We start from the raw sequence: 25,659 nt of genomic DNA on the forward strand, positions 1-25,659 counted from the left end.
CATTCCATAAGCTGTAAGTTTGGTTCAGTGACATTGCTTCTTACCAGGTTGTAACCTGCTGCTGATCCCAGCAGGTAAAAGGGAAAAGGCAAAAGAGCAGTATGCACCAGCTGACATGGATCTTGCTCAGGAATAGTTCAGCTTTTAAAGGCTTTTTATTATCAAGCTGTAACAAAGCTGCTTTGTGCCCTAAATAAAGACATGAGCAACTTCCCCTCACTCTCTCAGGTGGGTAAGAGAAGTTCTTTCATCCTTGTTCACTGCACTCCCCAGGGCCCACTCTTTTGTGTGGGAGGCAAGTTAGAAGCCATTGACAAGACCAGAGAGAAAAGCTCTCTTCCCTTCTTTGCAAAGGTTATGTAGTTTATTGTAGCAGATTCTGTCCTCTCTGGCTGCCCTTCAGTCTCTCCTGCAGGTATTTCCATCTCTGCTGATGCCTGTGGATATAAAATTCTCTGCTCTCAGTTCAGAAGTGCCTTTTAGCCGGTAGTTGCTAAACCAGTGGAGTTTTGAGATGCAAATCCCGTGCAGTGTTCTTTTCTAAACCCTTCCCACTGAATCAAATAGGTTTGTGGGTGTGTTCAGTGCAAATGCAAGTAGGTCCTCTCAACTTCCAGTAGCCAGAGTTATGCTTTTCAGGCTGATACTCAGATCACTGTCCATTTGTATCTGGCCTGGAGCTTTTTATTGATTTTGCTGTTAAATCCAGATTTGTGCAGAGCTGAGAGAAGGGGAAACCCAACCTAAGTGAAAAGTTCTAGCATTGCTTCGTCTTGACCAACTGAAATAAAGTGAACAGGACAGTATATCACAGGCACTGTCTGGTGATTTCCATTTCCCTTCCCCACATATTGAGCCTGTTGAACTTGTCCCTAGCCCCAGCTCCAGCAGTGTGACTGTCCCTTCCTTGTTACTGCAGTCTCTTGCTGACACATATCTTGCTGCGGGCCAAGCACGCTGCCCCGGGGCAGAACAGCTGCATCCTAGAGACACAGGACACCTTCAGAGGAGCCAGTGGACCCTGCTGTAGTTCTACTACTAGTAACAGATAATTAAAGCTAAAAGCTTCAATAAAGGGAAGACATTTATTGTCCAACAGCTAAAGCCCAACAGCTTGTAGGAAATGTCTTTGGTAGTGCCTGCATGCAGCCTGCATGCAGCTGTGGTGGGGAGTTCCTAAATGTTTACACTCTTTCAGTCTTAGAGGTAATCAGCCACACTATGTTCATGGGAACCTAGAGGAAATAAAATAGTGAAATCAAACTATTATCAAACAATTAGAACATAAATCTTCTTTTATCTGTGCAGGCATTTCTTCACCGGATTCGACAGAATGCAGTGGACAAAGCTGAGAAGTACATAACAGAGGAGAATGTTAAGGTATTTCTTCTGTCTTCCTTGTTTTCTTGGTAGGGGAAGTGATATGCAATGAAAGGCTAGGTTCAGGGATATGAATATCAAATATCCTCTTGTCATATTGATGCTTATTATTAAGCTGATTCCCTAAGGAAAGGAGCTCATGTTGACAGTTTATCTGTCAATCTGTTGACCCATTCTTATAGCTGTCATGTTCCAGTACTTTTTCATCTCACCAGCTAATTTTAGTAAAATTTGACAACAGCGTAGTGTTGTCAGAAATACTAACTTCTGGCAAGATTTGTGAAATGCTGAGTAGAGTACTGAGGGACCATTTCAATGTCTTTGAGAGGAAAGGCAGGGAATCCACAGCCCTTGTCTGTTTTGTTTGACAGCATTCATTTAGCCAATTTGCATCTGCTGTTTTCTACTAATAGAAATTTGATAGGGCTTATGAGAAGGAGGTAAGAATTTTCCTTTATGTTCTTGTGGAAAGGAATTTGGGTTTTTGTTGGAGGTCTACATATTGTGAGACCCTTGCATGAGGAGGTTCCTGAATGAATTTTGCACTGGCAATAGTTAAAGGACATAGAGAACCATGAGGTACAGGCTTCTTTAGTGCCTGTGGTCACAGGGGTGCATGTTGTTCATTAATTTCCTAAATACACAAAACACTTACTTGTAGTTATTTGGCTAAAAAACTTGCCTTGTACACATGTGCACATGAAACCAAAGCCCTCTTCATACACAAACGCAAGTGAAACCCACTGGTGAGTAGGACAGAGCGCAGTTTGTTTCCCACTGGATGGTGCTTGACTGCACTTGTGTTTGGTTCTGGAGCTCCTGAATCAGCAGCAGCTTTGCCCTGTGGCCCCGTGGGAGCAGGGCAGCCGCAGGAGGTGTGTCACACCTGCAGTGCTGCTGCAGCTGGCATGTGCTTCCCGGCTGGCTCCTCTGTTTTCTGTGCCAGGCTCCCTGCATGTACCAGGTGAGCAGGGTTCCAGCCCCACCTTCGCTGTGAGTTCTTCAGGCCAGCAAGGTGTGTGGTATTGCCTGGCTGGCATCAGAATGGGCTGGGAGCAAGACTGCTGGCAGCTTTGTGGAGCTCAGCTTCTTGCTGTCTTCAAATCTGGAAATTCGAAATCCCCGCTCTCCAAAAACTCACTGTCCAGCATCTGAAGTAAGTTCAGGGGTGGCTGAAGAAAAAAGACAAGTGATTAGTGACAGTAGATTTTGTGTACATAGAAGTGTGCAAAAACTAAGCTCTGCATGAAAATAAACTTACACAACTATTTGTTGATGTTGATGAAAATTATTATTCTATCATTATTCATGTCATCAAAATGAATATTAATTATGACTCCCACATAATCAGATGCAGTGCCTACAAATCCTGTACAGCAGAATTTGTACTTGAAGTTTCTTCATACTCCTCTGGGGAAGTACCACTTTATTTTTGTGTCATTCTTGAAATGTCTGGGGGATCTTTTTGAGACCACTGTGAAACCTCATTTATTGCTGTTACTACAATACCCAGCTTTCAATAAGAGAACTTCCCTTCAGTAATAAAAGGCTTATGCCTATTTCTGGTGAAACAGAATTGCAAGGCACAGTTTTCATGTGTCCATAATTTCCAGAGTTAATATTGTCTCCTTCTTCCACCCCCCATCTCCTGCTATACCAAATAATTTGTCTTTCCTGCAGGTGAAAGATACTTGTTTTTTATTTCCCACTCCTTTCTCCCACCTAGCTGGTAGAGCCAGGAAAAGCAAGGTGGTGTTGGGTCTTCTGATAATCTGCCTGCTGATATTATGTGTCTTGAGTCACCAGAGAGCTGTGAGATGGCCAGCAGTAGAAGAGACTATAAAAGTGGTTTGGCAGCTTATGTAAGGAGAAGCCCATCTTTATTCTCTTTCTTCACACGCAGAAATGCCTAGAGGAAAATATGGGCCATTCAGGCAGTCACTCACCTCTGAGCAAAAGGAGAAAGTGGTTTTTAAGATTAGTTGGGTTATTGCCTCCAGTATTATTTTGCAGATTTCTCCTACAGCTGGTGCTAAGTACCAGAGATTTTGGTAATCTTTAGCCACTGTAGCCCTCTCTAGAAAGGCCACATTGAGTCCTGTGCCAGGCCCAGATTTTACAAGTGCACCAGTCACTAACAGCTGCAGCAACGTCATTAAAAATTGGTTTGAATTTATTCACTGCCTCATGTGGGAATAACTCTCCTGATGTGATACTCTTATGTAATGCTCACAGCAGGCACTGCTGTCACTTCACTAATAAAGCAGTTTGAGGGCAGTACAACTTGAGGGTGTGCACAAGGCTGGTAACTGGATTTGGTACAGGAGCATGTGCAGTCAAGGTCTGTCTGCTGTCTTGATTTTTAAGTGATTCAAGTGATTCTTACCTGCAAATTCTGCTGCAAGCAGAGCTTTACTGATCACCTCAGAATTAGATTGCACACGTATTCCTTGGATCAAAAACCAGCCCTGAAGACTGCTCCTGAAGGATAAAATCATCCCTGACAGATGTTTTCCTCTTGCTTGTTAATCCACTTCTGGCACAGCAATGCAGGCAAGGGCTACTGCATCAGCGCATCACTTTCAGGCACATGACAGAACGCTTGCAGGCTCCACTTGAATTAGCACAGGAAATTTCTAGGGAACAATGAAAGGATCCTAGCTCCCTGCCCTTTTTGTGGGTGCAGAGCCAGTCAGTGCAAATTCAGTGTGTCGGAATCTTTCAGCTTCTTGAGAGCTAGAAAGGAGCTCTGAGGCACAAGTGAGCAATAATGATGGTGCAGAGCACTGTATGTCAGAATTCCTGAAGGGAGAGGGAAGCAAAGACAAGGAAGATACAACAAGCTCTGCTCTGGACAGGCAGTCAGCTTGAAGGAGAAGTTTGAGATAAATACTCTGCCCATCCTTGTGAGTAATGGAAGTATGGAGTTGAACCTGGCTACCTGCAGAGAGGAAGGTCTTGAATTCCTGATCTTGTCTACCCATGCTAAACCAGAGAGAAACTGGTTTTAAACCAGGAATTGAGGTTTCAGTCCTAACTTTAATCATTAGACTTAATTTACAGATTATTGTTTGTCTGAATTGCTCCACATCACCAGCCACCAGGCTGACTCAGTGCTACATCTGGTGAATAAATTCCACTGCATAAAGTTGAAGAGTTTAGTGTTACGGTAAGGCATTTTAGGAAGTGTTTGGAGATGTTAGGTGTGATCACTTCCCACGGCAAATACCAGGAAGATGAAGGCTGGCTCTGTCATGCTGCATACTTTAGGGTCACCTGCTCACCGAGCCAGATCTGAGAGGCTTCTTCCAATGTGAAAGCTTGCTTGACTGCACTGCAGGTCTTCTCTTTGCAAGTAACATAGTTAAAGCAAAGTGATAGAAACATTGTCTGCAACACATATGTCACTGCAGACTTCAGGATTCACTCTGCCTATTTAGCCTTCCCTGCAGTGGCTGCCGGTACTGATGGCTGTCACCTCACGTCAGGACTTCTGCCCCTCTCTAGGTAGTATTCCATCTCCTACACGTGGATTCACACTTTCTTTTCATATTTTGTGTGAAAATGACCAAGATATAATGTATTTATAACATCTTTCACCCTGGCAGTTTATTCCCCTTAGCACACGTATATTCTAATCACAGGGATCATTTAACTGTCACAATTGCCTTTTCATACAGGGTTGAACAAGGGGCCTCTTCCCCTCTACATGTGCCTTTTGGTGTCACTGACATCAGTGAAAGGGACTCTAAATGCTGCTCTTGAGGTTTGTGAGAAATGTACACTATTCTGTACTCTGGGCAGTGTAAGGCTGGATTCCATATGGCAGATTTTGTCGCCTATTTAGAGGTACACTCCTGTGTGTGCTACCTTGAAGTCCCTTTCTTCCAGAAAGGGATTTCTAATGCATGGGAAGGAAAGGCAAACTACTCCCTGCTTCTGTCTCCTGCAAAATGAGTTTGGCCTTGTGGTTCCATTTACCTGGCTGTTCTCATAGGAAATATTCTCAAGACTTAAAAGAGGTTGCTTGCATTTGTCATGCTCAGGGGTCTGCAAAGATAACCTTAATTTACAGCAGGTACCTCAGTAGCAATAAACATTTTTATAGGGAGCTAGGAAAGGGGCAAATACAGTGTAATTCATTCTTTACAAGTCCCTGTCTCAGCTCTGGATCCTATCATGGTAAGTCTCCATGGTAAGTAGAGCTCCCCAGTATTTTGGCATTACTATTTAGCAAAAAACACTGACATATATTAAAAATGAGTAATGTTTTTTTTCTCCTTATATTTCAGATCTTATTTTCTAATATTGAAGACATTCTTGGTGTTCACAAGGAGTTCCTGGCTGCTCTGGAATTTTGTTTGCAACCAGAACCCCAGTCTCAGCATGAACTGGGAAATGTTTTCTTAAAATTTGTAAGTACAATGACTTAATGCTATCTGAAAATACAGTTTCCTGTCATAAGCTCTCCAGCCCCTAATCTCTAAGGCTTGTAGCGATACTATGACAATGTGTGTCTTGTATGAAAGTTGTAGGTAGGGTGGGAAAAAACTTGTGAATGAGGTTAGAACAATGGACACCACATCAAACTGAGCTAAACAACGTTGTATTTTTAGAAACTCTTCCTTTTCCTGTTGAATTTTTTCTTTTTTTTCTCACCCATCTGATCACATTTTATTGCTGAGAATTTGTCTGCTTTTGTTCCAAAAGTTTCAGAAAAGCAGCACAATTTCAAGTGCCTCAGAAACAGTACTCCTGCAGGTGCTTGCCTGGTGTTGCAGGCAGGGGTATGTGATGTTCATGCTCCCTGCCCAAGCAGCCCTTGCAGCAGTCTGGGTTGGTTGTCTGTGGTCCGTGCAGCCCTTGCAGCAGCCTGGGGTCGCGGGTTGCAGCAGCCGCTCGCTGCCAGCGCTGCGCGTGCTGGCGGGGCTCGGGAGCTTTCCTCACAGCACACGCTCTTGCCGTTTCACTCAGGGAAACCGTGGGGAGCATTTCTTTGGTCTTTTGTTTTGGGCAGGGTTCTGTTGTTGGAATATGCTCAGAAGAAGCGTTGGAACTCCCTCAGTCTTCTTTTTTATTATCACCAAATCATAGTGAGTCCTGTGGGGAGCTTGCAGTGAGGAACATAAGGCCAATGAATCTTGAATATATTGGTGTATCCACTGTTGTGATCAACTGGCAAGGTCATTTCTGGTCCTGATTACGAGTCCAGTACTTGTCAGCAGCTGGATGTTAGCAGAGGTGCTTTTCTTTAGAAACTTAGTGTTAAAAATACTTAAAAATTTGGTGAATAGCTTGAGAATTCTTGAAGCACTGTTTTATCCAGACAGTGCATTTTTCTAGTGGACCATGTTTTCTCTAAGTTTCTGTGTATCGTATATCCTTGTAGGAATCCCCAGATTCACCATGTAGAGTTCCATCAGACTGCAGTGCTTGGGTCCTCTTCATGAGATTTGTGTATCCATAATGTCCTCTAGTCTACATAGGCCTGATTCTTCCTGGTCTGTCTTGGCCTAGAAGAGCCTTTCTTGGCAACGATCCACCAGCCGTCAGAAACAGAATGCTGCTTTTATAGAATCATGGGATCATCAAGGTTGGAAAAGACCTTTAGGAGCATCAAGTCCTGTGTCAACCCAACACCACCACCATGTTCACCATTAAACCATGTGCCCAAGTGCCACACTGACACCTCTTTTGAATACATCAAGGGATGGTAGTTGTTGTGGGCCCGATATTGTGCCAAGGACCTCCAGTTCAGGATTCAAGTCTTGAGTAACACCTAAAGCAAGCAAGCAGATTTTGCAATTCCAAAAAAGAAATTAATGCACATTGTCTTTTTGAAGTATTTTAAGAGATGATGAAATGTGCTTGCTTTGATATTCCGGTGTGGAAAATTGTTTTCCTTCGGAAGACAGACATTGTCTGCCCTACTCCATTTGGTTGGGTGATCAGAAATTCATTGTCTGATGGTAGGTGCTAGAGTTTATTCTGGAGCTGTGGTTCAGTGTGACTGTAACAGATCGTACAGAACATCCTTGAAAATTCATTCCAAATCCTGTGTACAGCCTTAAACAAAAGCAGCATGTGGGACGTGTCTCTAATGTCAGAGAGGGCACATGCGCTGACCGTGGAGTGACTGCACCTTGTGAGCGCAGGCTCGCTTTTGCAGGGCAGGAAAGGGTGTGACTGTGTGTGAAGCAGAAGGGCAGAGAATTGTCTGATCCTTTGTTTCTGATATTGCCATATTGCTAGAGGTTTGGGGATATAATAGCTAGAATCTTGTTCTAGGAAAATGTGTGTTACGCTCATTTTTTGGAGCAATGTTGCATGAGTGATTGGTTTTACTGTCTAAGTCATTGAGGATATTGTTTTGTTGAGAATTATATCTTCTGTTTAGGTTTTTGATGTTGACAAGGCTGGTTTCAGCCTGCTTTGAAACAAGAATATGCCATGCCTTGTTAAAAAGATGTCCAAATAAAATGCTGCAGTTTTCCAAATATCTTATTTGCTTTTTTCTAGTCAAAACTGTTTTCACATTTGCCTTAATTTGTGGGCAGTACTAATGGATCCAAAATAACATATTTGGAGAATAAACTAATGGTTAAAGACTTATTTCAACCAAACTGAGAACAGTACAGTCTTACTTCTGCCACCAAAACAGAAGGTCTAGCTGTGTATCCAGCAGATTTGCTGAGTAAGAAAGTGCCATTTTTATCTGGTCACATCTCTGACCATAATTGCACTTTAACCTAGAGCAACTGCAGGTTCAGAATTCCTGAGCTAACATCTGTAATTATGTAACTGATAATTTCCTCACCAGGATATGGGAGAACCTAGGACTGAGTATCACCCAGAGAGAAAATGAAACACTTCAGACATGAAGTAATTTTAAGCATAGTTCTCATATTTGTGGGTCAACAATGTGGGGTACAGCCAGGAAAGACTTGAGGAAAGCACTCTGGTGTGTGTATAATTATTGTACTGTCTTGAGCTTTAGCAAAAGGATTTTGTCATCATCTAAATATAGCCTCCCAAACTCCAGGCACTCAAAGCTGCAGTCAGAAACCTGAGCAGTGACATTTTATGTGCACTAATGTAACAGATGATTCTGTGTTAATGGCTGCTGTTTTTAGTGTCAAGCATGGTGCTTGTGTGCATCCAGGGAGTTGAGGAGAAGTGAGCTAAGATGTGGGAAAAACTTCTGTGTCTGTTTTACTCTATAGCTGTCCTGTTTTATGGTTGACAGCAATCCTGTTGCTTTTTTTTCTATTGTGCTGTGGACCCAGGCCTGCCTTTTCCTGTATCTGGTGGTCAGAAATGTTTGTTTCTTTGCAGCTTCCCAGTATTGCACCCCAGTAGCAACATGAACAGCTGCTGATGAAGGATAAAAGTCCTGAACATCTGCATTCCAGCTCTTTGCAACCCTTTGTGGCTGTTGTTTTATTTGCTTTGTACCATTGTTCTTGTGTTTGGACATACATCTATTTATTCTCAGTTCTTTCTTTTGAAGTACAAGGAAAGGAAAAATTAATTAAACCAAACCCAAAAGCATTTTACAGACTCTGAACGTGTATATCTACCATTGAACATCTGACAAGAATGTCAAATTCTCCTAACTAACATAAATGCAATTTCTTTTCCTTATCTGCTTGGGCATGGAAATAGTTGTTCCTGCTTCTTTTGTGAATTACTCCAGTGTTTTGAGATATCTAGTGTTTGCAATGCGTTCAGTATCTCTGATCATTTTAGATAGAAGGAGTTGCACTGTCTTTGAATCTGAAGATCAGTAGAGCAGAGCTTGCTGACCCTGACCTGCCAGCTGACCTTCATTTCTTACCAGGGGATTTCATTCCAGCATGTGCTGCTGGGTGTGATATGTCCCAGTGTTAGTAGCTCAATCTAGTTGTGAAGCTACCCTTCCCTTCCTTTAGTATCTGTAATATGTTGGTTATTTGGTTTGTATTTGGTGAAATTCTTCCAGTTACAGAAACTATTATATATATCTGTGAAGTTTTGTCTGCTGCTTGTTTCAGAACACAAACCAGCCAACCTACTGGCTCTCACCCCTTGAATGGCAGGGTATTTCCAGCTGACTGCTTTGTGTTATAGTTCCCCTCCAGACCTCAGAGCTTCTTTCAGGCCTTGGCTCTTCCCAGCCACCTGGCTTTCTTCCTCCTGAAGGAGTGGTGAGCCCCCTTGCTTCTGGTTTTGTTTTGCTTCTGGCTACTTTCATGGAATATCCTGACACACATGCAAGTATTCCCAAGAGAGCTAAATCCCTCCTTTTAGGAAAGAATACCTATGATCTCAGTGAAGCATTAAGAGGAAAAGTGCTGAAAGTCTCAGTGCTCAGAAAAGTCTCTGTTAACTCACAAAAGAGTAAATCAGGAATTAGTGAGCACCTATATACATTACTCACATTACGAGTGTCACACACTTCCTGAAAACTCCAATGCTAATGCTACTTGGAGTCCGCCTCTCTTTATAAGGAATTTGGTAGCAGACGGTGGCAAAATAATCTCTCCAGTGGTGTCTGAGTCAATAAGTTACTTTGTTTTTCCTTGCAGAAAGACAAATTCTTTGTGTACGAGGAGTACTGTAGCAACCACGAGAAAGCACTCAGACTGCTGATGGAATTGAACAAGATCCCCACAGTAAGAACATTCCTTCTGGTAAGCACCTTCTCTAGCACTCTTGACAGAATGATCTGACTTTGCCCTGTGCTCATAATAACCTTTTGGTATCCCAGGAATGCTGGGCATTTTGCAGGTATTATCCATTGCAGGTATGGAGCGCTCAGGGTGGAGGGGTACTGAAATCACCGATGAGTTGAGGCACAGAACTGAGCACTACAAGCAGGAGTGATAGCAGTGGAAACAAGGAAGATCTTATTTTTAAAAAAATCAACAGAAAAAACAAGCACAGATGATGAAAGGAGTAATGCAATAAGTCATCAGCAAGACTGAGGCTAGTTCCCATTGGATTTGGTTCCCTGCTCAGTTCTCTGACCAACTCACCATTTGCAGGCTCATGAGAAAAATATGACCTGCTTTTGACACCCTTTTCTCAATGAGTCCAGTTGTGGGCAAGAAATGTAGTCTGGATGAATTGTTTTGAGTGCATCATTGCTGCTTAAATCAAAAGTAACCTAACTCCCATCCAAGGAGGGACTGTGGCCATACATCCTTCAAACATGCCTTAGAGGCTGGGCTGGAAGGAGAAACAATCAGTGGGCACCGCCTTCTACCACTGCATTCCTTACTTTTCTTTCCTTTCTTGGTCATTTCTCCTCCTTACTTTCACCCCAATTCTGCTTGATTTTTGAATGTCTTGTTTCCTTGGCCATGGATGAATGGCATTTTTAATGGGGTTGGCACATAGATGAGGAGAATAATTTGTCACATCAGCTTTTTTCCTAGTAAATTCTATGAAGTGAAATAAAGACTGTCTTTCTTGCAAAGGACCTGCTTTTCTTTCTGCTCTTTTTTTTTTTTTTTTTTTGCTTGCTGTGAAAGTTCTGTTCTTTCCCAATGTTGTACAGCAAAAGAAAACTTCCATATAAACATCAGTCGCAAGCAGGGCCAGAGCATTACTTTAGCCACAAGATACAGGCCTCAGAGGGAGCCTACCCTCGTGCTGTTGCGTAGGCAGAGTCTCTTTGTCAGGTCTGAGTTTTAATGAACCTTATCAAACCATTACTTTGAATTACTAAATTACCCTTACCTTGTTCATGAGGGTTTTTTGGGTGCTTCTGGTGAGGGAAACCAATGAGAAAGATGAGGGAAGGTGCATGTAAACACAGTCCTTCCCAACCTTCAGAATGTTCTCCACTTCCACTGGATTGACAAAGTTTTCTGTTTGTGTTAGAGACAGCAGCTGGCAAACTAATTACGAGGGACATCAAAGATGTCACACTGTCTGCTGTGGCTTGCTGCAGCACCTGAATCCAAGAGACTATTAAAATTGCAGAAAGTGTGGGAAGTAGGCACTGATGTGTCTGCTTAGCAGTGGTGCTGTAGTTTCTTCCAGGCCTCCCTTCCCTTCTCTGCCTCCCAAACCAGTGCTACAATGCTACTATGCAGAGAAGGCAGCACTAGAGTACAAAGCTTTACTTGTGAGGATAGATTTGGCCCGATTGTCCCCTCACAGCTGCTGAAACATAGAATGTGAGAATGTGTTTGAAAAGTCAGTAAGTGTTAAAGGGCAGTTTTGAGCCCAGAACTAGAGAGAGGGCTGAAAGAAGAGATGGCAAGGACTGAATCACTTGAGACTTGGAAATTGGACAGGAAGCATTGTGAGCTGGATAGCCAATGCCACAGATCTAGAATAGCCTGGAGAGAGGGTTATTTTACAAACAATTGTCTATAAAAATACCAGTTAGGACTAAGGAGATTTAATGTATAATGTCGGTGAACATGCCTTGAAGAGAAGAATTGAAGAGCTATAGCCAAAAAGCTCACTAAATTTCAGAGTATGTCTGAGCCACAGCACGTATTTCACAGGGGAAAACACTACTGGTGATGCCCCAAGCAGGCACTTCTTGGCTGAACTGCATTTAAAGTTCAACTTCTGTGTGGACAGGACAGGTTTGCACCTGGAGTGACTTGGAGCAAAGTCCATATTCGTGGTTGAGCATAGGAATGTGGACATAGTTTATCTGAGATAGACTTGAAGTCCACCTGAAGCTACTACCTGTCTCTGGCAGCAACCAATAGTACAGTCATCAAGAAATGTGTAAAAAGCTTACAGTAGGGCAGTATTGATTTGTCACAAAGATTACAGATTTTTGTTACAAATTAAGGACAGGTCAAGGACTATAAGGTTTGTTTTTTTTCCCAGTGTCATCCCCTGTTCTTAAACTCCCTTTCTATATCAATCCTGAGAAATGAATTTCCATAATCTGTTGAGAAGTTCCACATGTGCAGGTTAGCCAGCCAGGGTGCCCAGGTTGTTTGTCCAGCTGTGCTCAGGCATAATGTTTCACCAGAGAATTGGTGGATGTTATGCAGATGACTAATTTGTTTCAATTCCAGTTCAATTCAGACATAAGAATTGGACTAAAGTTAATTACATGATTACTAGTTAGTAGGCTTTATTTTAGCCTTCAAGAGTTTTCTGGACCAACACTATACAACTTTACATAGTAAACAAAGACAACAGGTTGTATCTGTTGTGGGGGCTAAATTGCATTATTTTAGGTAATGGTCCATCGAGGTTTGCTGTTTGCCATTGTATTGTTAGGATGGTTTTTGAGTCACCAGCTGTATAATATTTCTCTGAGAAGATACCGTTCTGCACAGCCATTGTTACCCACAGCAAATTTTCTTTTGCTGATGCCTGCAGGACTTTGCAGACTTGATGGCTGTATGTCAGTGGTGAATGAAGTGCCATTTCCTGTACCTTAGGTGTGGTAAAGTGCTTTCTCACCATAAGACATGTTTTAGAAATACAAATTTGTGTCAAAAATCATCTGAAAGCTTTGTGTCTGAGGTAACATTTGTTTATTTTTTTGATTATAGGGTTGCATGCTCTTGGGAGGCAGAAAGACAACAGACATTCCACTAGAGGGTTATCTACTGACTCCAATTCAGAGAATTTGCAAATATCCTCTTCTGCTCAAGGTAAACCAGAGAAAGTATTTCTCCAGATGATTGTTTTATTCTTGGAGTGATTCTACATTTTATTTAGCCCTGACTTTTGTTGCCGCTATTGCTTCCCTGATTTACACTTCTGAAAGTTGGATCTTCTCTGAAGAAAATGGCTTTTTATGGGTACAGGCAAAAAAGCTGCCTGATGCTGGCAGGCTGCTAAATCCTGTTATGGTCTGGGTAGAGCAGACAGGGCGATTTACTGACTAACCAAAGCTTTTTGACTTGAGTGCTCTTCAGATGCTTATTAAGGCTTGTGCAGGCTGTTTCAGCCACTTCCTGTAAAGCTGTGTTCAGCTAGAATTGTGCCTATGTTGCAAGGGACTGGATGGCTCTGGGGACTCTTAAAGGGATATGTTTTTCATTACAAGGTCTCTAGTTTGATGGTGAGCAGGTCAGCAATGATAAATCTTCTGACAGCTGTTTGGCAGCTTGTTTGAAAACTCTTTGGTTGTCTCAGATGAGTTCCCAATGGGCGAGTGTCAATCCAGAAATGACTATGGTATGTGGCACTAATTGGCCCCATTCTGGTATTCTTACCATAGAAGATAAAGCATAAAGGACCTGAAAAGAGCTAACTTGCCTCTCATCCTTTCTGCTCAGGGCTGGGTCTCCTGCCTGGTGGGGACAAGAATGGGGAAAAAGAGAAAGCAGTTTCTGGGAGAGCTGGCATCCCCCAGTGGCTTGGTAGATATTCTGTGGCTAACAGCCACCAATCTTCCGTGATGCCGATCTCTTCCTCAGCCAGCATCACACTGTGTTTACTAAAAGAAAAGTGATTAGAAAAAAATACAAATACTTTCCCTAATATTTTGAAAGAAAGGTCCCTTTATGAGTTGTGGAAGAAAGTAAGAATTCTGTGATGAAAGTATGTCAGAACTCCTGGGCACCAAACATCCTTTCTTTGAAAGCCAAAGCCAATACCACCAAGATGAAAACTGAAACAGAGTTTCTTGCTTTCAAGCCACAGTGGGGTAAAGATGAATTTGCCCTCCCTGTGCCTACCCTTGGCTCTGGGGCAGCTGACCCAGACCCATGTGTACCTGTTGAACAAACAGCCTTGCAGGGAGGGGTCCGCATCTTGTGGGGCTGCATTCCATTTTGCTATGGATTTCTTCTTGTATACAGGCTGATAAAGATCACACACTAGTTGAAACTTCCTGGACAGGAAATAAAAGTTTTAAGAAAAAGCAAAGAGGAATTAGGTTTTCAGTAGGCAACAAATCTGCCTCAGTCAGTGAGATAATACCATAACACTAGTTGTTGTTCAGCTCAGAAGATAGCAGTGACCATTATAAAGTGTGGTTGATTCTGATTCTCAAAGCTAGTGAATGCATAGCAAATAAGTTGTGTCCCATTCAAGACTTATTTGATAGTTGCTAGCATGAAATTACCAGAGCAGACACAGATGTCTCAGACTTGAGAACACTTAAGGGAAAACAGCCAGATTCTGTTTGTGCTGGCCAGGAAAATGGAGCTCTCCAAGCAAGGAAAAAAGATAGATTTAAAAATAGCACAACCTTGAAATTAAGTGTTTGCTCTCCCTTTGCTACTGAACTTCAGTTATGGCTCCTGAAATAGCTCTTTTTTATTCATGGGGATTAGATCTTTCTTTATCTAATTCCCAGGGCAAACAGATACTATTGTATTCCTGCTGATGAGAAAACTCTTAGACCAAAGGTAGCCTACTTTCCTCTTTTTTTTGTTTTTAGCAAGAGTTTGTGAACATCCAGATTATCTGGTAACTTTGATATGACCTTGTCTAATGTAAGTATTTAGTGTAACTGAGTAGGTGGGTTTGATAAAACTAGTATGCACAAGATAATTCAGTCTTGCTTGTGTTTGAAAGTAAACTGAAGTAGTACGGTAAGGCACATATTTTACATTCTGTAGCTACTTTTTATTAATAACATATATGTGTGTGTGTGTGTGTTCTTCTTCAGAACAATAGAATCTGGCATGGAGTTGATTTGAGTTACTTAATTAGGAATAATACACTAGAATATCTCCAAGTGCTGAGCCACTGTAAACATTGCAGTAATTTCCAATGAAATATGGCATCATGGAACAGGTGACCTTATGTTTTCTCATTCTCTGATGAAGCTGTTTGGGTTTTTTTAACTAACAAATGATGGAGACAGAACAGTGACTCAGATGATGCTGGACAATACGTTTCAATTTTATTTATAGTTTCCCAGTTTTTGTGACACAAACATTGCTGTTTTGAAGGGCCTGACTGTAAACAGGTTTTTTGATGGGTTTTTCGGTTTGGGAATTTTCTCTGCGGGGAATGGTGAGAGGGTGGGATGTTTTATTGTGGGTGGGGTTTGTTGGGGGTTTTTTTTATTGCAGGGGGGTGGTTGAGTTTTATAAGTTTTGTTGCTTTTTCTCTGTCTAATTTGCAAGCCTTTTGTGTGGTTTGAAGGATGGGACTCAAATTTAGCTATGGCATTTCATAATCTCTGTACAAATAGAGAAATAACAATATTAGTATTTTTGCCCCAATGCAGTTCTTGTCTGGTTCAGACAGCATGCAAGAAGATTAGTGTAGAAATTGTCAGTCAGTAAATTAGTTCCTTTTAACTGAGAAAGGGCCTTGGACTAGGCTCAAGCAAAATGAAACTGTTGGTTGTGATTGGCGTTTTTTTTTGGGAAGAAGGAAGGTAGCAGAGGTAAAGGGACGCCCAGCACAAGTGGGTGGCTGGAGAACTTGCCACTTGAGCAAATGCTTCCAGCGTGGGGGTTTGGGTGAAGGCAGCTCTGTCTCGCCCGTGCTGATTGTGGGACTCTATTAACTAGTCTCAACTCTACTGCTTAAGAACAGAAGCAGCTGTTATGTAAACCAGTCTCTGAACAAAAATAGCATTTCCCCCTTAATAAAGAGCATTTCTGTCAGCAAGAAGTAAACCCTGGGGCAGTGGTAATCATGAGTTAATCACACCATCGTGTGGGGATTAGGCACAGTCACTTCTGTCTCCTTCCTCTGGCATAGGAGGAATGTGCAGCACATGACAGCCGCACCCGCTGCTGCTGAGAGCCCGGAGCTCGCAGGGCTGGGACCTTGCCTGAGGTCTGGTCTGTTGACGATTTGCTCAGACTCGAGCCAGAAATGCACATTCCACCTCTGATCCATAAAAAACATCTGAGAGCATACAACTCCATGGGCGATTAGGACAGTAATCAGGTATTGCTTCATGCGGAGAAGAGTTTTTCTGGCCCTGGGAGAGGCAGATAAACCTGTATGCAGAGAGGAGTCACAGGAGTCAGAATCCCCTGGAAAGGAAAGCCCAGCAGTGAGGCACACACAGGCCTTTATGCATCACTGCCCGCACTTGGAAAGGGAAAGATGGGAAGCCACTGGTGTGCATACAGAACAGGATGAAGGAAGCTTACCTTATTGCCTCCCTCATCTCTATGTTCTTCTCATAGCTGTTCAAGGAACAGAACTTTCTATTTGGCCATAATTGAATATATTTATCTTTGGAGGATTGGCTTTTTCTCCCCCCCTTCCCTCCTCCAAGAAAAGTTGTGTTGCCCTTAGACTCATGACATTGTGTGGTTGAAATCCAACTCTATGTAGCATAATATTAAAAATTGTCTATTCCCTAAAGAGCTCTAAGAAGCACTGCCAATTTATAAATCATGCTTTTGTCTTCCACACATACATATAATGACAAATAACTGCTATATTTATAAAACCAGAAACATGTTTTTATTGCATTCTAAATTAGCATATGTTGTAGGTTCAGTGGCATATTGAAGCTAATCTATTTTATCTGATCCACCATTGCTTGTCAAGTGTTTACCCTGCAGAGACATTGACATAAATTACAAGTTTTAACAATATGCAGAATAAAAAAACTATTGTGATGTGCAGGTACACAGAGGAAGTCTGATGTATCATTTATTTTCTGGTTAGTACAGGCAAATATTACAAACTGTAAAATGCAAATATAAAGCTCACAGGAACATATATGTTTACAGAAAAGTGGTTTGGGTTTTTGTTGCTTTTTTTTTTTCTTTTATAAGCACATTTGGAGCTGAACTGTTGATTAACTTAGCTTTTTGAACTGATAAACAAAGGAGTATGTTGTCTTTTGGTATCTCTGTGAAGCTGTGTTGCTCAGCAGGCCAGTGGGGGCCTGCTCTGAAGCCACGGTCGGTGTGTGCCCGGGGCTGTGGCGCAGAGCAGGGCAGCCTGGCAGCAGGGATCTGCACCAGTCCATGCACTGTGTCAGCATCCCATAGACAAGTCCATGTTAGGCCGTGTCTGAGTGTCCTCAGGGGAATAAAAGTAGGAGGAAGTATTTCCTCAAATAAAGGAATGTGTAACTTTCAGCTGCGAAGTGTATTTGCTGTCAGTTTAAAGTACACAGTCAATATTGTGCAGTGAGGGAGGACATGGGGAAGGATGTCAGAGATTTCTTTAAAAAATAAAAAGAAGAAAGAAAAGTGTCTTTTATGAATTATTTTAAGAAACTCTTGGCAAGAAGTAGTTTTCTCGCAGCAGCCTTATTTCCTGACCCTATTAGCACACAAGTTGCTATACAGGAGATAGCAATTCCAGACAGCAGTGTCTTTGGGCTTTGTGGAGGACAGGGCTTACCCAGGTATTGCCATCTGGGCTGTCTTTCAGCTGCCTTTCAAAATGTTGTCAAATGCTCTTAGAGTTTACACATCATAAATGTGTCACTAAAAGAAATGAGTACCCAGAGCTCTCTCCCTGTGTTTCAGAAGCTCTGCTCTTTTGGGAAGTGGTGGTGTCAGGGTAGCAGGGCTTTGCCTTGGACGCCTTCAGACAGGGCTGTGGAGGGGCGAGTGCCAGTCCCAGCCAGTTCCCAGCCTCCTCTCCTGCCCTGGGGTGTGACTGGCATGGGGAAGATGCTGTTTGTTGCAGCAGGGCGTGCTGTGAATGAAGAAGTCTTTATCTGTGATTTGGGGATATTTCTGAATGGGATGTTTAGACTGTGCTAGTGTGTACATACCTGTTCCCAGTGCAGTATGGGTGACACTGGAGCTGCAGAACTTCACTGATTTTTAGTGAGAGTAATCTGTGTTGCAGTCACAGAGTGCCACCAAAGCATAACACCTGTCTCCTGCCTTTGCTTTTCGAACAATTACTTTTCTTGGCCTCACTTTCAGCAAAAGTAAAGACTTCCACAGGGAATTCATTTTTATATCAACTGACATTTGTAGCAGTGAGCCTCCTTTTCCTGTGCATCTGTTACTCTGTAAATCACAGATGGGTGGAAGCAATATAGCTCCATTCAGATCACAGTACTGGGCAGGCTCTCTGGCTGTATCCAAATTTATTCTTGTATCTCTTGCAGAATTATGCAATTCAGCAGCACAGGACTTTTAAACAACCAAATATGGGGCGAAAGTTAGTGAGAAAGTTAAGTATTTCAGTCTTAAACACCATATTATGTATCAAGGTTAAATTACCAGCCATATTTTAGATTTCTTTAATATATTCTTATTCAATTGTGGCTAACTATGAAATACTATTAGTCTAAAAAAATGATTAATCGTGAGTTGACAGTGGTTGCCCCTTTTGCCAAACTCATTAATATTGTCAGGTTCTGAGTTTTGCCTGTGCTGTTTTTCAGTGGACAGGGCTTAACTGGGCTGTTGTGCTTTGACACAAGTGAAGCAGAGACTCTTACAGACTCTTTCAGAGCAGAGGTGTTGCTTGTCTTGATGTCAGGACATATGCCCCAGCCTTCTGAATATACAAAGTAAACACATCTGACACAGCAAAACATACTTGTCTTGAGCTCTCTTAATGTAGCATATTTAACATGAGCAATTGCCTCATTTATTTAACAGTATTCATGTTATATTAACCCTGTACACATGAAGAATACAGAACAGCGTCTGCAATAAAATGCCCCCAAATTCTCTGTAGTTTTGCAATGGTTCTGGCATTTTCCTGCAGGATTGCCTGCTAATGCTCATACCTTTCCATGAACCACTTCTCAGTTTCCATGTTTTCTATTTTTTTTTTTTAAGGAATTAGCTAAGAGGACTCCCTCTAAGCATCCTGATCACCCAGCTGTCCAAAATGCACTGCAGGCAATGAAGACAGTCTGTACAAATATCAATGAGACCAAGAGACAGATGGAGAAACTGGAAGCCCTTGAACAGTTGCAGTCCCACATTGAAGGATGGGAGGTAGGATGCAGGACCAGCAAGCTCCCTGGAGGCTGTTAACTGCACAGTTTAATGACTCATGTTGTGTACAGGGATTTATTTCTGTTTCTTTTGTGACATGTAAATTCTTGAAGGTGCGGGCAGTATCACTCAGAGTAATTTAGAATTTAATGTGTATTTTGTGTGTGCAGGCTGGTGCTAAATTGTAGCAGAACAAGCAGATTATGAAAGAAAGGAAGATGTTAGAGCTAGAATGGAACTGACATTTCTAATGGGCAGATCTCACTTGAAAGGCAAATAGATCTGGGTGAAATCCTTATGAGTGCATCAGTTATTTCACAGTTTAATGGCAGATAAAATAAGGGCGTGTTAGTAAAAGACTTTCATTGTGCACTCATAAAGGAAAGTTAATCTCTCTTTTTTATGTTTCAGGGGTCAAATCTGACAGATATTTGCACACAGCTCTTGCTGCAAGGGACTTTGTTAAAAATCTCAGCAGGAAACATCCAGGAGCGAATGTTCTTTCTATTTGATAATCTCTTGGTCTATTGCAAGAGAAAATCCAGGTGAGTCCCTCTGTATTTTCAGTTTTACCATTCAGAAGATTTGTATGTGGAAGCTGTGATCAGTTACTGATCATTCACTGTATTCTCTGTTGCTCTGTGGGGCTGAGTCACAGGTGGAAATTTCCTCTGTTCTTGACTATTTCTATCACTTAGGCAATAGGAGAGAGAAGTCACTATGTGGTAGGATAAATATTCCAGGCAGTATCGGAGTGCTCCTCTGTGAAGTGTGCAGTCCAAAGAGGAGTTAAAACAGTGCAGCTAAAGCTCAGGGTGAGTTCTTACAGACAAAATTCTCCAGGAATTATGTGAAGGTGCCAGCTTACATTGTGAAGTTATGCTAAGCATAAGAGGGTGATGTGAAAAGTGATAAAAAGCCAAGACAGGGGAATGTAGAAAGACTAAGCAAACATAAAATAGATTCAGGGCCCTGGGGAGTGAGAAAGAGATGAAGATTTGGCTGTTGCCGTCAGCATTTATAGCCCATGTGCTCTGTTTATTGTCTTCCTTTCTTATCCTGGTAATTTTTTTTACATCATCCCACCTGATAATCCTTAAGTGTTATTAACACCTGCTGCTTGCAATTAAAATAGCATTGGCAGAGTGGAAGGCAACTTGCTTCTGCAGCAATTATATGGTATTTCAGTTCCTGAGCTTTTCACCTTCACAACCCCAGTCTCCTTCTAATGTCTTGGTCTGTTCTGAACTTACAATGCATTTTCTGCACTCCCTTCTCCTCCTACCTCCCTTTCCTGTAATTCAATTTCCCTGCTTCAAGATATACTTCCTTACTGGTGATGGCCAAATAGAACAGCCAACCCAATTAGAAATTCTGTAAAACCAGTATTCTCTCCAAAGAAAAATCTCATTTCTCAAAATTTGGGTCTTTTTATCCTTTTTTTTTCCCCTTTTTCTTTCTATCTTTTTTTTTTTCCCAAGGAAACAATGGAAATTTTGGAACCATTAAGCTGTGAAAGCTAATTTCAGTAATGTTCAGATTTTTTTTGTGTGTACAATACCAAATTTATACAACCTAAATACAAATTATTAGGTGACACCTACATTCAAAAGTAGATGAGATATAGATGTTTAAATTAAAAAAAAATACACCATTAAATCTAAAAGACTTAAAATGTTATCTACCTGAAGCATTCTGACTCTGAAATGACACAAAGGAGAGGAAACACTTTACTTGGACCCTTTACCAGAGTTATTAAAGTCCAAAATTTTGTATGAAACAGAGTTCAGAAATTTGTGTGTTTTTTAACAGAAACTATTCCTTAAAAAAAACCCAGTTAATTTGATACTAATCTTCTACTCCTTCAGAGCTCTTAGAAACTGTTTTTATAGCCTGTTTGTAGTTGAGGTTAGCCTAACTCCAGTGCTGTCCAGACAGTTTTCCTGGAACAGTAAGATTTTGAAAAAAAAAAAATGTTCTAGTGCCCTCTAAGCAGAACTTTCTTTTTATTCAGGAGACATTACCAAGCTCCTCTGTAGTTTGGCTTGATTTTGGAGGAGCCTGCTGTAACACTTGAATTTCTCAAGGGATCGGTATTGTCTGCAACAGCTCCTTTTGCAAAAGTGTAGGGAAGTCTGTCAAACTGATGGCAGATTTTCAGAGCTGAGTATTGCTTTTTGGTTTTAGCAGGATTGTAGACTGCTGTTTAAATTGAGTCCTGATATCATGAGCAATATGTTTCATGTAGGGAAATAGGCTGAACGGTTAAAGGGTTTCCCTAGGGCAGGACAGGTTTTCTTTTAACTTGAGGAGCTGTCTTTAGGAAAGGATCCAATAGTTCCCAAGATCACAGTCCCTGTCAATCTAATTGGATGTAAATATGTGGTCATCACCAAATGTCTATTTGTCACTAAAGGTAGTTGTAAAAGAAAAAAATGTTCAGAAAAAAAATTGGTGATTCTAATCTCACCTCAATTTATTATAGGTACTTCACTCTGTCAAGAAGTTTTTCCCCAGCTGATTTTTACTGCAATATTTTTTTAATCTGATGAGGTACTGGGAAATTGCCACAGCAGAACCTTCACTGACTGGAATTTGGACACCTGCCACCTCTTAATGACCATTTAACCAGCTGTGTTTTGGCTTGCATAGCAGGATTATTCTTGGATAGTAGAGCACAACAGGTGTCACTTGGATAGTTTTAAACCCATTTTAGCCATAAAAATCAAAACATAACTAGTAATGAAAAGTGTTTTCCTGAATTCAACAGAGACACTATAAAGCTTATGGATAAGGATGTAAACTTGGGTGCAAAATTGCCCCAGCAGAATTTTACCTACAAGACTATGTAACACATGTGGCAGGCCGTGTGACACTGGCCTCTTTACGTTCATTTCATATTTGAAGTTTGGTGCCTACCACAAAATGATCACAGCTTTAGGCAAAAAAGAGGAGTCAAATGTAATGTTGTCAGGTGATGCTGCAGTTGTCATCGCAAGGCCATGTGCTGTTCATGGACATGTATTTCAGTCAGTCATCAAGAATGTGAATCTTGAAGCCACCTGCATCTTCACATAATCTGGCAAAACAAGCTTGTTATTGCTATACGAACACTGGTACACACCTATCTTGGAAATCTAAATGAGAATTCCAATTATTTATCATCAGAGGTGTGGTTAAATACCACCAGTCACTATACTGGAATCCTCCTTTAATAGTCATATCTCAGACTGATTTATTCATATATATGTTAGACTGTTTGCTTATGTGTTGTAACAGTCTTCATCCTAATTGCAGAGTTACTGGGAAAAAAGCATCTAAAAGGACAAAGTCAATCAACGGGTCCCTTTATATCTTCAGGGGCCGAATAAATACAGAAGTCATGGAAGTAGAGAATGTGGAAGATGGAACAGGTAAGTGTTATTGTCTTTTAAGAACACAGCAAGTTCAGATCTTCTGTTGGAAGGTGATGCAAAAGTACTTGTCCATCTCCTTTAGTGAAATCTGAAGCAATTTATAAAACTTGTAGCACCTTCATTATTGGACCAACTTATGTGGTTGAAAGACTGGAAATGCTTTCAGGCACTAGTCCTTCCTTCTGAAATAACTTTATTAAGAGTATGTGTTCCCAGAAGCTTGTCTATTTTTGGTCCTAATCCAAGTTAATTTAATAAAAGTTGCTTCTTTCTTCTTTCTTCTTTCCTTTTTTTTTTTTTTTTTTTTTAACTTCTTAAGCCATTACAGCTAAAATAACAGAATTTCTGGATCTTCTTCTCATTTAGAATGCTACTAAATACTAATCTTAGTATCCAAATTAGTAGCATGGGATATGACCATGAGCAAAACGTGGGAATGGCAGTTCTGTTATGATTCTTGTATCCTGACACAGCCAAGGAAGACTGGGTGGGTTTCTGATTCCATCCATAAAGACCACACCACTGCTGCCCCTGTTGTAACAAGCCAAGAATTACTATTATGTCCTTTAAACATTCGACACATAAAGAGTTTCCATGTTGTGGGGACAGAAATCCTTGCAGTGCAGGAAGATAGCGTGTCCCCAGAAAATTCAGAACAAATACCCTGAGCAAACATAGACTCTTCCACTGATGGCCTTGTATTTAAAAGACTTTAGTTCTTCTGAGGTGAAATCAGCAAGTGTCACTCTTAGGACTGAAGCATTCAGTCAGTTTGAACAGCCTGTTGATACTTGTACTTACAGAGTGGTAAGTACAGCTGGTTCCCTGGGCAGTCGGTAAGGAACACCTCAGGAATCAAGGTCTTCAAAGAAGATGATTTTAGTGAAAGTATCCCACACTGGTTTGGTTAAAGGAGCAGGCTTCCTGCAAACCGTGTGTTTTGTGCTTCGGTCTTTTGCAGCAGATTACCACAGCAACGGCTACACGGTGACAAATGGCTGGAAGATTCACAACACAGCCAAAAACAAGTGGTTTGTCTGTATGGCCAAGACTGCCGAGGATAAACAGAAGTGGCTGGATGCTATAATCAGGGAAAGGGAGCAGAGAGAGAGTAAGTGTATTTTGTACTGCACTTGGAGGACAAATGTATATGCACATACATGTATTTGAGAGAAAGAAAAAAGGTTGCACATTTTCCTCCATGGAGAAAGTTAAAATCTGTCCTTAATGCTTTCCAAAATCTAGGAAACAGCTCTGAGGTCTCAGAAGGTTCTTGATTCATTGCAGTATCTTACCATAAGGCAGTTAGGATGAACTTCTCTTCCCAAAAAATGCACAATTCTCCTTTTCTCTAGCTTTACACCGATCACTTAAATTCTGCCTAATGTCGATTTCTGCTAAAATTAGGCATGGAAGTAGAGGACCACTTCAGGCTGCCTGTTCTCAAGCTAGTCTTGGAGGTGTCTAAAATGTGTGTCTCTTTTGGACTCCAGAGTTGCCCAGATTTGCAAGTTCTAGAGTAACATATCCAGAAAATCATGTGTTCAGGCTAGAAGACATAAAGCATCTACAGCACCAAAAAGCTTTTGCAAATGCTATCCTCCTAAAGCAATTTGCAAATCTAAAGAGAACAGGGCCAGAAAATGCCAGCTATGAGGATAGTTATAACAGAGACACCTGCTGTTTTCAGAGATCATCCCCCTGCCTGTACCAATTTTCAAGTTAGCATGAAATATGTACTTGGGAACTGGTACAAAGTGAAGATGAAATGTTCTTTATATTCAATTATCAGTCATTCTGCAAGTCATGCAGTATTTCTTTCATTTATTGGATAATATGATTGTCAAACACTATTTTTAGCTTAAGGTATTAGTAAATAGGATAATTAATAAAGGATGAGAAAATAATGTGCCTACCCAGTTTTGATTTATTCACGAATGTGAAATTGATTTCGGCAGTTTTGTATTTTTGGCTTCAAGTAATAGGACATTTAAAAAGTCTCCTACTCTTCCAAGCATTTAAGTGCCTTTAACAAGTCTTATGCTTGAAGTTATTTCAATTGCCACAGGAAATCGGTTTCAGGAGGTTGAGAATCACGGAATCATTGAGCAGTTTGGACTGGAAGCAACCCTAAAGCCATTTAAGGCCATGGGTGGGGACACCTTTTGCTATTCAAAGTTGCTCCAAGCCCCATCCAACCTGGCCTTGGACACTTTCAAGGCTGGGGCAGCCAGAGCTGCTCTGGGCACCCTGTGCAAGGGCCTCTCCACCCTCACAAGGAACAATTCCTTCCCAATCTCCCATCCAGCCCTGCCCTCTGGCAGTGGGAACCATTCCCTGTGTCCTGTCCCTCCATCCCTTGTCCCCAGTCCCTCTCCAGCTCTCCTGGAGCCCCTTTAGGCCCTGGAAGGGGCTCTGAGCTCTCCCTGGAGCCTTCTCTTCTCCAGGTGAGCACCCCCAGCTCTCCCAGCCTGGCTCCAGAGCAGAGGGGCTCCAGCCCTGGGAGCAGCTCTGGGGTCTTCTCTGGACTTGCTCCAGCAGCTCCAGCTCCTTCTTATGTTGGGGGCCTCAGTCTGAACACAGCACTCCAGACGGGCTCCCACAAGAGCAGAGCAGAGGGGCAGAATTCCCCCCTCCCCTGCTGCCCACGCTGGGGCATCAGCCAGCCCACGGGGGGTTTCTGTGTGGCTGGGTCATGTCCAGCTTTTCATCCACCTGCACCCATAAGCGTTTCTCTCCAGGGCTGCTCTCAATCCTTCCTCCCAGCCTGTATTTGTGCTTGGGATTGCCCTGACCCATGCTCATCTTGCTTTGGACTTTCTTCATGTTCTGTAAACCATTCTGTTTTGTGTGGTATGATATAACCATAAGTTTAAAGCTGCTTTTTAAAATGTGGAAGAAAAACTGCATCTTGGTGGTGCTAAACTTACCAATGACAGTTTTGTACTCAGATAAAAAAATTACCTAATTTCCCCCTTAAATGGAAAATAAGTCAATCAATTTTTGTGTTTCTGCAATTTTTGCTGTTTGGCCTCAGCTTT

The 25,659-nt window shown here is 41.7% G+C and overlaps 1 protein-coding gene across 3 annotated transcripts in view; it reads left to right on the top strand.

The window, feature by feature from the left end:
• PREX1 (phosphatidylinositol-3,4,5-trisphosphate dependent Rac exchange factor 1) overlaps positions 1 to 25,659 on the top strand; it is a 128,959-nt gene that overhangs the window by 56,270 nt on the left and 47,030 nt on the right. For 2 of the 3 annotated variants that reach the window (XM_053958586.1, XM_053958587.1), the window contains exons 2-9: positions 1,309 to 1,380; positions 5,673 to 5,795; positions 9,948 to 10,052; positions 12,900 to 13,001; positions 19,041 to 19,202; positions 19,614 to 19,747; positions 22,500 to 22,615; positions 23,580 to 23,729. In XM_053958586.1, coding sequence (XP_053814561.1) covers positions 1,309 to 1,380; positions 5,673 to 5,795; positions 9,948 to 10,052; positions 12,900 to 13,001; positions 19,041 to 19,202; positions 19,614 to 19,747; positions 22,500 to 22,615; positions 23,580 to 23,729 — 964 coding nt within the window. The remainder of the gene's footprint in view (positions 1 to 1,308; positions 1,381 to 5,672; positions 5,796 to 9,947; positions 10,053 to 12,899; positions 13,002 to 19,040; positions 19,203 to 19,613; positions 19,748 to 22,499; positions 22,616 to 23,579; positions 23,730 to 25,659) is intronic. The other variant, XM_053958588.1, reaches the window with a different exon arrangement.

The sequence above is a fragment of the Vidua chalybeata genome, chromosome 17, assembly GCF_026979565.1.
Source record: "Vidua chalybeata isolate OUT-0048 chromosome 17, bVidCha1 merged haplotype, whole genome shotgun sequence".
NCBI classification, from domain to species: domain Eukaryota; kingdom Metazoa; phylum Chordata; class Aves; order Passeriformes; family Viduidae; genus Vidua; species Vidua chalybeata.